This window comes from Oryza sativa, chromosome 12, assembly GCF_034140825.1.
Source record: "Oryza sativa Japonica Group chromosome 12, ASM3414082v1".
NCBI classification, from domain to species: domain Eukaryota; kingdom Viridiplantae; phylum Streptophyta; class Magnoliopsida; order Poales; family Poaceae; genus Oryza; species Oryza sativa.
The window spans coordinates 11,195,975-11,208,508 of NC_089046.1; the positions used below are offsets into that span (position 1 = coordinate 11,195,975).

Below are 12,534 nucleotides of genomic sequence, written 5' to 3' on the forward strand. Positions count from 1 at the left end.
GCTCTAAAATATCATATTAATTTATTTTGAGTAAATTTCACAAAACTACACGTTTTGTGGTCCAAGTTGCAGAAAATCACTCACAGTTTGACACTTGTCACTTAAGTACATATATTTTGGTTGTGTAGTTTCACAAAACCACACTATCGATGAATGAATTCACCCGCAAGATGATGTGGATGTTTCACTTAGGACGAGGACATAGCATCCTATTACCAGCCATCGCACGAAATTAATAGGATGTCACATCCTCATCCTAATGGAACAACCACATCATCTCACGGGTGAATCCGTTCATCGATAATGTGTTTTATGAAACTAAACTACCAAAATATATGTACTTAAGTGCTAAGTATAAAAAAATGTGTGATTTTCTGCATCTTGAACCATAAAACAAATAGTTTTGTAAAATTTACTCATTTATTTTTCAAGTTTGTAATAATTAAAACTCAATCAATTATACGTTAATACCACCTCATTTTACATAAAAAAACTTAATCTTCATGTACATCTTGTCTTCAGGAGAAAATAACACCACCAAAACCCATCGAACCGTAAGAGCAAGTCTAATAGTACAGCCCACTACTAGCTCCAATTCATCTATAGCCAATCAAATAGTCAATTCATACAATAGTTGCTTGCTATACTATTAATATATGGTCCCACCTGTCATACACACAGTGTGTCTTGGAGTCCGTGCTACAGCTGGCTACAGATCTGCAGCCCGCTTCTCTTTTCTCTCATCGTTTATCTCATTAAAATATATTTAGGGGGTGTTTGGAAACTAGGGACTAAATTTAGTCCCTCTCACAAAAGCATAAGTCCCTATAGTAGGGACTTATGTTTTTTGAGAATGATTAAAATTTAGTCCCATTTTAATCCCTCCAACCAAACATTATATTAGAGCTGGCTAATAGCATGCTATTGCTATTGTAACTGCTCTAAGAATCGAGATCCCTCGCTCCGTCGAAAAAGGCGAATCCTACAACAGCTACTCCTACCAAACAATACAGTTCCCTTCTGCACACCAAGAAAACACAGAAGCAACAGTCCCGAGGCAAAGCCCTACAACAGCTAGTGCCCCCACACCATTTGTTTAATCCCCCAACTGGTGCCTTTTTTTTACTGGCCCTGCCACTGGGCACGTGACCATCCTGCTGCACTACTGCACTGCTGGCTGCTGCTGCCTCCTCATCACTCATCAGTGCTTGCTCGCTCACTCCACTCACCTCAACTCAAGGGGACCTGAGCTAGTAGTACGACACAGCCTACGGCCGGAGTAGTATAGAGGTAAAGATTGTACTCGCTCGCAGCCTCTGCTGGTCTCTCAGCTTCTTCCTCAGCCGTGCTGCGACGGAGAGGCTCCTATGCGAGGTGAGGCGAGGAGGAAAGCGTCCGTCCTCTCCTTTCTCTCTGTTTCATCGATCCTGTCATGGCCTGATGTGTGTTTCTTTCTTGCTCTATTCTTCTTTGTTCTGTTTGGTGCTGGATCTTGGCGTCCCTGCAATGCAGCTAGCTATGGGGAAGGGAAACAAGAATGCAGCACGGCTGCCATTTATTTAAGCTGCATTTTTGTGTAGTTTCAGTTTCGGTTTGGAGTACCAGTTTAGATTTGTGCCGGTTGGTTTTTGTGGTGATTGGCACAATGGCACTACTTGCGATTGGTGGTGCCAAGATTTGAGTTGACTCCTTTTTTGTTTTCTTCACATTTGCTAATTTGTTCTCTTTTGTGGGTCAAGTTCGTTAGGGAAAGGAGAGAATGTGGGGATTATCTGTACTGTTCTACTTTATGTATTTTCAGTTGAAAAAAAGGGAGGAAGTGATGGCTGATTATTTCTTTGGTTCCTCGCCAACCAGCAGGACGAATCCACATTTGTTCCCATGGTTTTGTACACCTGTAGCTGGGGCATTTCGCACTTTGTTTCTTGATTGCTTCAAGATTTGAGTTTCCATTGTCTTTACTAGATATACTAGTTTGCTCTGTGGTCACCTTATCTTGGGGGGGTCCCTGACTTAATTTTTGTAGGGCCGAATGCGAGGATTTCATTGGATTTATTATGTGAAATTTAAGGATTGTCCCCTACTATTTTTGTAGTCATTTTCCTGATTTATGGAGCTATGGGCATCTTGGATCTGACTTGCGTGGCAAAATAGGATCCCATTTTCTTGTTTACTACTAGTACTTAATTTGCAACGGGGAATGAAAAAGCTTCAGGTTTTTAATGATGTTTTTGTATGTGATCTAATGCAGCCATGCAGGTGCATGCTACAAGGTTACAATGGAACTAGTCCTAATCAAGAAAAGTACCAATACTGAAGATTCATAGGATCATATCATATACTATTGCTGGGAAACTAAAGCCAGAAATGGCGGACATGAGGCGCCATTCGGTAGATGTTCCACTGTCAAGAACATTGGTGCAGCTGAAGAGAGTGAGGTCGCTGCGGGATCCAGCAACAAACTCTTTGAGCAAGTATGCATCTCCTTCTGACAATATGATCTGGGAGACCGCTTCTAGCAATGGGGTTGCAATGGACCTAGGCAGGTCAGCACATCATCAGTTGATCGAAGAAGATGGAGATTTGGAAGCTGAAGCTACATTGGGTTCAGAGCGGAGTTTTCGGGCACCAAATGCAAGAACCGCATCATATCGGAAATCTTCTGTTGTCAAGATCCGAGGCTTAAACCCGCCTAGAAATAAGCAAGCTCATCGTGCACGCCAAGATGGTCATCGCAAGTCAGTGGACTCTAGCCACTCTAACCATAGCTCTATTCGACAATTGGCAAACACTATGGTTAACAATGTAGCTGAGGAGAAGGAAGAAGAGGAGGAAGTGAATTCTTATGAACGTTCAGTTCCCACACCGCCGGCGAAGACTGATGAAGAAGTGAAGATGCCAGGGTTTTCCAAATTCAGGAACAAATCTTCCGCTGCAATGAGCCGTGTCGGTAGCCCTTGTATGTCAGCCAGTGAGGCACGCTCAGTTAGGTCGAGAAGAACAGAGGAAACACAAGTGAGGTCAAATGATGTTGTTGGATCAAATTTCAGTGGGTGTGGGATTAGCTACTGCTGGTCCGGGGCATCAAAATACCGTGAACTTTATTATGACAGTGATGGTCCAGAGCAACCTTTGTTATCGCCTGAAGGGACCGATGCAGCGTTTCAGGAAAATGTACCATACACTGAGACGCCAAGGTGTTTAAGTCAGAAATTTCGCCCTCGGTCCTTCAGTGAGCTGATTGGCCTCAATGTGGTTGCTCAGTCCCTCTTATATTCCTCTTGCAAAGGAAAAGTTGCTCCAATGTACTTGTTCCATGGTCCTCGAGGTACAGGCAAGACATCCACGGCACGAATTTTTGCTGCAGCTCTAAACTGCCTCTCTCTCGAAGAGCAAAGGCCATGTGGATTCTGTAAAGAGTGTGTCATCCTCTTCTCCGGGAGGAGTAGAGATGTTAAAGAACTTGATGCAGCAAAAATGGATCGTTTAGGTCGAGTGAAGGCGCTTCTCAAGAGTGCATCTCTTGTCCCATACTCATCACGCTTCAAGGTCTTCATAGTTGATGAATGCCATCTGTTGCCAGAGGATGCTTGGTCAGCAATACTGAAGAGTCTTGATGAGCCATACCGGCATGCTGTGTACATTATGATTACTTCTGACATAGATAGCCTCCCTCGCACTTCTATCACACACTGCCAGAAATTCCATTTTCCAAAGATAAAGGTGGCAGATATTGTCTACAGGTTGGAGAGAATCTGCATAGAGGAAGGATTAGAATTTGACCATGATGGGTTGTACTTCATTTCTGCAAAGTCTAATGGTTCTCTTAGAGATGCAGAAATAATGCTTGATCAACTCAGTTTGCTCGGGAAAAAGATCACAATTTCTCTTGTCCATGAACTTGTGAGTAGTGTTACCTTTGATTCTCTCTCTCTCTTTCAAACAGTTCCTTTGATTCTCTAAGTATATCATACTGTCAGTATTGTCATTTTCCTTTGATGCTTTACTTATATCATATTGTCAGTATTGTCATTTTCTGTTGATGCTCTAAGTACATCATATTGTCAGTATTGTCATTTTTCTTGATGCTCTAAGTATATCATATTGCCAGTTGTCATTTTCTTACCATTTTTGTTTGCAGGTAGGATCAGTGTCTGATGATGAGTTGATTGAATTGCTTGATTTAGCTTTGTCGTCAGACACCACCAACACAGTAAGGCGAGCACGAGAGCTTATGGCATCTGCAATTGATCCTCTGCAGCTGGTCTCTCAATTGGCAAACCTTATTATGGACATTCTCTCAGGAAGATGCCAGTCTGCAGTCACTGAAGTCAGCAAAAGTTTCTTAGGAAGATATGCATGTAAGTATCCTTTCCTTGTTAATCTTGTATCAGACCACTACTATTGTTACTTGCTGCAAGTGAATTGTATGAATGATTCGTAAAGTTGCATGTTCACATTTTTAAGTCTGGTTGTTGAATTGACCTTTTGCTATATCGTGCAGTAGCCGAGGTTGGTATAAAGAAACTTAGACATGCACTGAAAATACTTTCGGAAACTGAAAAACAATTGAGGACATCAAGAAATCAGGCTACTTGGGTGACAGTTGCGCTTTTGCAGTTTGGCACCAATGAATCTAACCTTATCGCAGAGTCAAATGACATGCATGCACATTCAGCAATTGGATATACAGGTAATATAATAAAAGATTTATGAGCAATTCTGTCGGAAATCGTAGAGTGACAACCACCTCCCATATCCAAATGTGCAGATGATTGGGTTTCCAAGGTGAACTCAAGCTCCAATTTCTGCCATGCTTGCAACAGCAACAAGTCCAACTGTTCTGAGAGGCACTGTAGGCGTCTTAAGCTTGAAAACATCTGGAGGAGAGCAATAGGAAAGTGTCAATCAAGGTCAGCCAAAAATTTCCTGAGGAAAGAAGGTTTCCTATCATCAGTCCATGTTACTGAAGGTAATTCACATGTACCATCTTTAATGTTCTTGATTTTAGCCTGCTCATAGGTTTGTGCTGAATATGCCACCATATATGAAAATTCTCAGAGCTGGCTATTGCGGAAGTTGGATTTAGCCATCCAGATCACATATCAAGAGCAGAAAAAATGCAAAGCCTAATAGAAAGCACACTGCAGAATGTTCTCGGGTGCAACGTGGAGGTTAAGTTCAAACTTGTTCCACGGCCAGTGAGAAAAGATGCAAGGTCAAAGAGACAGTCATTCAGTCTCCTCAGCTGCTCAGGCCGGAAGCAAGAACTGTCAGATTCAGCTGTGACCGACGAAGATGAAACTGTGAGGCATGGAGCAAGAGAAACACCGTCTAAAGGCTACTCTAGTCAGCAACAATCACCATTCATCATGCAACGCACTGATTCTAAACCAACAGTTCACGGCTGCGAGGATGATGCTCGGAGCACCTTGACATCAAACAGATCCATGACTGATGACATGACAAGGACATGCAGGTCAGAGACTAACTACTCAAAGGGAGTCAGTGAGCAGGGCCGTTTTGATAGCATCCAGGAGCCTGACCTTCAACCAAACTGCTTCTCACGGACATTAAAGCTTCAGAAGAGGTTCTTCTCTTCAGATGCTGCACACACAATCTGTTTGAAGATACAGCCTCACAACAAGATGGATTTCCTACCTAAGAAGGAATTCGACACATATTTCTGCGCATATGAGCCTTATGAGCAGTGTTCAAGATCAAATTCACACGCTACTTGCAGCTCAAGAGATGATAACTTGTAAGCAATCTGAATACACTTGGTATTACTATACATTTTGATGAATATTATTCATTCTCATTAACATTTTACGCAGAGAACTGCATGGAAACTGTGTACTCATCAATTATCACTCAGCAAGTTTAATAAGGCAGTGCCCAACTCTTTGTTTCTCCTGCAGGTGGAACAAGAATTCGCGGTTTGGCTCACATTTGCTCTGCTGGAGGGGCCCTAAACAAGCCATCTAACAGGACAGGTACAACACCCTGTATGCAACATCACCACATCACTACATCAGAAAGCCATGTGAATTCATACTTCTTGCCTGCTAGGTTACTAGTAGTAGTCATGTGGTTTCTTGACCCCATTGGTGCCAGTGCTAGCGCAGACAGCCACTGCAACAGCCGGCACAAGCATTGCAACCAGAAAAGTGAATATCGATAACTAAGATTGATGAACAGAAAAGGCTGATCATTTTTAGGTTAACTAGTGACCGTGTACACTTCTTTTGGGTTGATGTAGCGAAGAAAATTTGCTACTCCCTCTGTCTTAAGATATAGCAACCTAGTGTTAGATGGGACACCACCTACCATTACGATCATGATTTTTGTTCTCTTTCTTTTCCTTTTTGTTTGTTTCGAGAAAGATATCGTCCGATTCTCCTCTATTGATTCTTTTCTGATTGAGATGTATGGATCCATGTGTCTACATACCTAGATTCTGTTCATGGATTAACAAAAATATGCAAGAGCTCTGTTTGCCTCGCCCATTCTATGAAACAAATTTGTAGTGGTAGGTGGTGTCCCTGTGCCCCATCTAGTACAGTAGTACTAGGTCCATATATTTTGAGACACAGGATGTACCTTCTATATTAGTATAGAAAATTTATCTAGAAAATATCTACATTTTTCTTTTCAAGCATACGATTTATTTGTGCATCTCTATGAATGTGCAGAAAATGGATGCGCAAACTAGATGAATCAATAGATGCTGCCACAATTGTTTTTGCCCGGAGCCGGAAATTGGGACACCTATGGCAGCAGCAATTTTGAGGGAAAAGTAGCGGATTGTACTCATTCTGGAATAGCTGATAGGGTTGCACTTGAGCGAGTTCTTGTTCTTGGTGAACAACCAATGAACTTATGTTCAATCTGTAAGCTGCATACTAGCTTTTTGAAAGGGAGTAGGCTGCATTTAGTCTTAGTTGCTCTTATTTGACAAGAGATTTGGGTAGCCTTTTTCCAGCTCTTTACTTTCATCAAAAGGAATAATGCTGGCGGTCAGATGTACAGCATGGTAGTGATTCCAGTGATTACTTCTGTTACTTCTTATAATTCAAGTACCTTTTGGTAAACAGAACATGATTGCCATTCTAAGGAGAAAAAGTTCAGACTAGTCACTATTTAGGAGTCACTGGTGGAGAAACCATCTTTCGTCGGTCGGCCGAATTCCACAATAGTCCCGGATGCAATAAAAACCGGGGCTAAAGATGATCTTTAGTCCCAGTTAAAAAGGGTAACGGGCATATTTGATCTTTAGTCCTGGTTGGTAACACCAACCGGGACTAAAGATTATCTTTAGTCCCGGTTCAAATGCTGTCAGGGCCTGTCAGGCCCCCCCGGGATCTTTAGTCCCGGTTGGTAACCAACCGGGACTAAAGATCGTAACTTTAGTCCCGGTTGGTAACACCAACCGGGACTAAGGTCCCACCCCTATATATATATATATATATATATATATATATATATATATATATATATATATATATATATATATATATATATATATATATATATATATATATATATATATATATATATATATATATATATATATATATATATATATATATATATATATATATATATATATATATATATATATATATATATATATATATATATATATGTCTTCTTCCTCCTTCAGCTGCCCGAGCAAGCTTCAAAATTTCTTCAAAAAAGAGGGGAGGTCATGCCAAAATTTCTAGTGAATTTATTTTGGTGATTACATAAAAATCGGAGGTGCCTAAAAGGTTTGCAACTTCATCCTCCAATGTTTTTTTTGTCATATTACATTTGGAGCTATGTTTTGCACACTTTTTTGTCTCTAAAATTTTGTTGTAAGTTGATGAGAGAAAATTTGTGTGGGGAAGAAAGAATATATAGAAATTTAGTTGATTTGCTAAAGAAGGTTTTATAAAATAGTTGAGAAGGAAAATATAGTGAAAGTTAATCTTAAATAATAGAAAACAAACTAAAATGAAAATTAAAAGAAGTAAAACACATTAAAATTAGTTTAAAACTTTAGAAATAGTAAATAAGAATTATTTGGTGTAATATTTTATGATTTTTTGTATGAATAAAGATATGTCATTATTGTATGACTGTTGAAAGAGTTTGTAATTATCTTATAATTATTGTATGACTGTTATTATTGTAAGAATAATTATTTGTGTACGATTTTTTTTCGACTCATGCATATAGATGGATCAGCAATGGATGTACGCTGACCGACGGTCCAAAGAGTTTATTGACGACGTGCATTATTTTTTGAGAGTGGCCGAAGCTAACAGACAAAGGGGTTTTATTTGTTGTCCATGCAATAAGTGTAAGAATCAAAAGGAGTATTCTGCATCCAGGAATATTCATTTCCACTTGTTTGAGTCGGGGTTCATGCCAAGCTATAATTGTTGGACATCCCACGGAGAGCAAGGTGTTGAAATGGAAGAAGATGAAGTGGAAGACGACAATATTCCGGACTTTGCTCAGTACGTTGGATTTGAAGGAAATCAAACGAGCGAGGAGGAAAGGGATGCTGATGGTAACGACGTTGCGGATGATCTTGATCAGATGTTGCAGGACGCCAAGGAGGACTGCGAAAGTGAAAAGGGGGCCCATAAATTGGACAAGATGTTAGAGGACCACAGAACGTCGTTGTACCCAGGTTGCGAGCAGGGGCACAAAAAGTTGGATACCACTCTGGAGTTCTTGCAATGGAAGGCAAAAAATGGGATTAGTGATAAGACATTTGGCGATTTATTGAAACTCGTCAAGAACATTCTTTCGGAGGGAAACAAATTGCTCGAGACAACGTACGAGGCTAAGAAGATAGTCTGCCCTCTAGGACTGGAAGTTCAGAAGATTCACGCATGTCCGAATAATTGTATCCTATATCGCGGTGAGGACTAGAAGCATGCCCTGTTTGCAAAGCACTACGATCCAAGATTAGACGAGACGATCCAGGAGAAGTTGACGGGCAGCTAACAAAGAAGAGAATTCCTGCTAAGGTGATGTGGTATTTCCCTATAATACCACGGCTAAGGCGTGTGTTCAGGAACAAGGGGAATGCTAGAATGATGCGATGGCACACTGAAGAGCATCAACAGGACGGGATGCTGAGACACCCCGCCGATGGTTTGCAGTGGCGAAACATCGACAGAAAATTTAAAGACTTTGGAAATGACGCACGAAACATACGGTTTGGTTTGAGTATGGATGGCATGAATCCTTTTGGAGAGATGAGAGCGGCCATAGCACTTGGCCCGTTACGATGTGTATCTACAACCTCCCCCCTGGCTATGCATGAAGAGGAAGTATATAATGATGCCGATTATTATTCAAGGCCCCAAGCAACCTGGTAACGACATCGATGTGTACCTAAGACCACTGGTCGAAGATCTTAAACTGTTGTGGAAGAAGGAAGATGTCCCGGTGTGGGACGAGGACAAACAGGAGGAGTTTAACCTACGAGCGCTGCTGTTCGTAGCCATCAACGATTGGCCTGCACTTAGCAACGTATCCGGACAGTCCAACAAGGGGTACAAGGCTTGCACTCACTGTATGGATGAAACAGAAAGTACGTATCTTAAGCACTGTAGGAAGGTTGTATACATGGGTCATCGTCGATTCCTTGCAGCAAACCACCCGGTACGGAAGAAAGGCAAGCATTTCTAACATAAGGCTGACCACCGTACGAGGCCTAAACATCGCAGCGGGAAAACAGTGTTTGCTATGGTTAAAGATCTTAAAATAGTGTTCGTAAAGGGGCCTGGAAGCCAGCCTATAGAGAGCGAAGATGGTCACGCGGCGATGTGAAAAAAGAACTCTATATTTTGGGAGTTACCCTATTGGGAATTCTTGGACGTCCGCCACGCAATCGACGTGATGCACCTCACTAAGAACCTTTGCGTAAACCTTCTTGGCTTCCTAGGTGTATATGGAAAGTCGAAAGATACACTGGAAGCACGTAATAATCTGAAGCATATGGAACAACGCGACGACCTTCACCTGGAACCAAAGGAGAAAGGAAGCAATTACTTGAGTCCAGCCAGCTACACTCTTAGCAAGGCAGAGAAGGAAAGTACGTTTGAATGCTTGGAGAGCATAAAGGTACCGTATGGATACTCCACGAAATCAAGCGAATAATAAGCACGAAGGAGAAGCAGTTCACAAACCTAAAGTCTCATGACTGTCACGTGTTGATGACACAACTGCTACCAGTTGTAATAAGGGGTATCCTTCCAAACAATGTCCGGACAACAATAACAAAGCTATGTGCATTCATGAACGCAATTTCGCAGAAGGTCATCGATCCGGATAGATTAGAAGCCCTTCAGAATGATGTGGTGCAATGTCTTGTCAGTTTTGAGTTGATATTTCCACCTTCATTTTTCAATATAATGACGCATCTGCTTTGTCACCTTGTCAAAGAGATCAGTATTCTCGGGCCTGTGTACCTACACAACATGTTTATTTTAGAGAGCTACATGGGCGTTCTGAAGAAGTATGTTTGTAACCGTGCTCGTCCAGAGGCAAGCATCGCCAAGGGTTATGGAACAGAGGAGGTCATCGAATTTTGCGTAGAATTTATTGAAGACCTTCGCCCAATCGGGATACCCGAATCACGCATTGAAGGGAGACTACGGAGAAAGGGAACTCTTGGAAGGAAAGCAATAATGACGATAGACAACAATTTATTCCGTAAAACCCATTTCACGGTTCTGCAACAATCTTCATTGGTAGCTCCTTACATCGAGGAGCACTTGGCTCTAGTTCGCGCCAGGAACATTGGTAAGTCCGATGCATGGATTACACGGCATCACAATGATACTTTCCCCGCGTGGCTACGACAACATCTCATGGGTAACGAGTCGATCAACTAACAACTTGCCTTCCTGGCGAGGGGACCGTCTGGGTCGATCGCGACATTCCAGGGATATGAGATCAATGGGTACACATTCTACACGAGAGCCCAAGACATAAAGAGCACGAACCAAAACAGTGCTGTTCGTGTCGATGCCATGGGACACAATGGAACAACTGGCATGTATTACGGTGCCATCGAGGACATATGGGAACTTGACTATGGTCCTCTCAAGGTTCCTCTATTCCGGTGCCAATGGGTTAGGTTGACTGGTGGAGGCGTAATGGTTGATGACAGTGGGATGACAACGGTTGACCTTAACAAGGTTGGATACTCGGACGAACCTTTTGTCCTTGCCAATGATGTAACGCAAGTCTTTTACGTGAAGGACATGTCTAGCAAAGGAAAGAAGGGTAGAGGGCCTGACGAGCCTAAGCGTCACGTGGTTCTCCCAGGCAAAAGAAAAATCATTGGAGTTGAGGACAAGACCGACGAGGATTATGATCAGTTGGATGAGCAACCCCCTTTCACGGTGACGATTGACCCTAAGCATCCTCCTATCAAATGAAGACACACCTTACTCACGTAGCGATCACAAGGAGGGAACAATAGTGAGGAGAAAGTACGTGCGGTCAACCGTCACCGCCGATGTATTGCCGTAATTATTGTGCACACGATGTAAACTATTTTGGATGTATTGATTATCCATATAAATCAATTGTTGTATGGCATATGTTAATTACGCACGATTATTAGAGGTTTTAACAAGTTTAAATCATGTATATGCTAGTTATATGCGATAATTACAATTTTTAAAAGTTTTAAATCACGCAGGTGGCATTTTCATATGTTAATTAGAGTTTTTAACAATTAATTTACTATCGTTCATATGCTAATTATATATGACTATTCGAATTTTTAAAAGTTTTAAATCATGCATGTGGCATTTACATATGTTAATTAGAATATTTAACAATTAATTTACTATCATTCGTATGCTAATTATATATGACTATTCGAATTTTTAAAAGTTTTAAATCATGCATGTGGCATTTACATATGTTAATTAGAGTTTTTAACAATTAATTTACTATCATTCATATGCTAATTATATATGACTATTCGAATTTTTAAAAGTTTTAAATCATGCATGTGGCATTTACATATGTTAATTAGAGTTTTCAACAATTAATTTACTATCATTCATATGCTAATTATATATGACTATTCGAATTTTTAAAAGTTTTAAATCATGCATGTGGCATTTACATATGTTAATTGGAGTTTTTAACAATTAATTTACTATCATTCATATGCTAATTATATGTGACTATTCGAATTTTTAAAAGTTTTAAATCATGCATGGGGCATTTACATATGTTAATTAGAGTTTTTAACAATTAATTTAATATCATTCATATGCTAATTATATATGATTATTACAAATTTTATTAATTTTAAATCATGTCGTATGTATATACATATGTTAATTAGAGTTTTTAACAATTTAATATCATTCATATGCTAAGTATATATGATTATTAGAATTTTTATTAACTTTAAATCATATATTTGCTTATTACGTTTTATCCACTTAATTTATTACAGACAACAATAATTTTTCGAAGTAGTTGTCATTAATTTTTGTACTT

At 40.4% G+C, this 12,534-nt stretch overlaps 1 protein-coding gene across 2 annotated transcripts; it reads left to right on the top strand.

Annotated features, from left to right (window-relative positions):
* The first annotated feature begins 1,147 nt into the window (after positions 1–1,147).
* Positions 1,148–7,096, top strand: LOC4352005 (protein STICHEL-like 2). Of its 2 annotated transcripts, none has more exons than XM_015763154.3 (8): positions 1,148–1,374; positions 2,252–3,903; positions 4,142–4,361; positions 4,505–4,693; positions 4,772–4,972; positions 5,062–5,761; positions 5,922–5,996; positions 6,696–7,096. In XM_015763154.3, exons 2-7 carry the CDS (start codon positions 2,368–2,370, stop codon positions 5,986–5,988), a joined length of 2,913 nt encoding a protein of 970 aa, XP_015618640.1. In that variant the 5' UTR covers positions 1,148–1,374; positions 2,252–2,367; the 3' UTR covers positions 5,989–5,996; positions 6,696–7,096. The 2 variants fall into 2 exon arrangements, with proteins under 2 accessions (XP_015618640.1, XP_066162289.1); XM_066306192.1 differs by having other exon boundaries at positions 1,152–1,374; positions 1,513–3,903.
* The last annotated feature ends 5,438 nt before the right edge of the window (positions 7,097–12,534 follow it).

Bases quoted from the DNA above. Each gene is read 5' to 3' on its own strand.
- LOC4352005 (XM_015763154.3), top strand. From the start codon at position 2,368: ATGGCGGACATGAGGCGCCATTCGGTAGATGTTCCACTGTCAAGAACA. The intron at 4,362-4,504 runs GTAAGTATCCTT...TATATCGTGCAG, and splicing joins TTTCTTAGGAAGATATGCAT to TAGCCGAGGTTGGTATAAAG. The intron at 4,694-4,771 runs GTAATATAATAA...CCAAATGTGCAG, and splicing joins TTCAGCAATTGGATATACAG to ATGATTGGGTTTCCAAGGTG.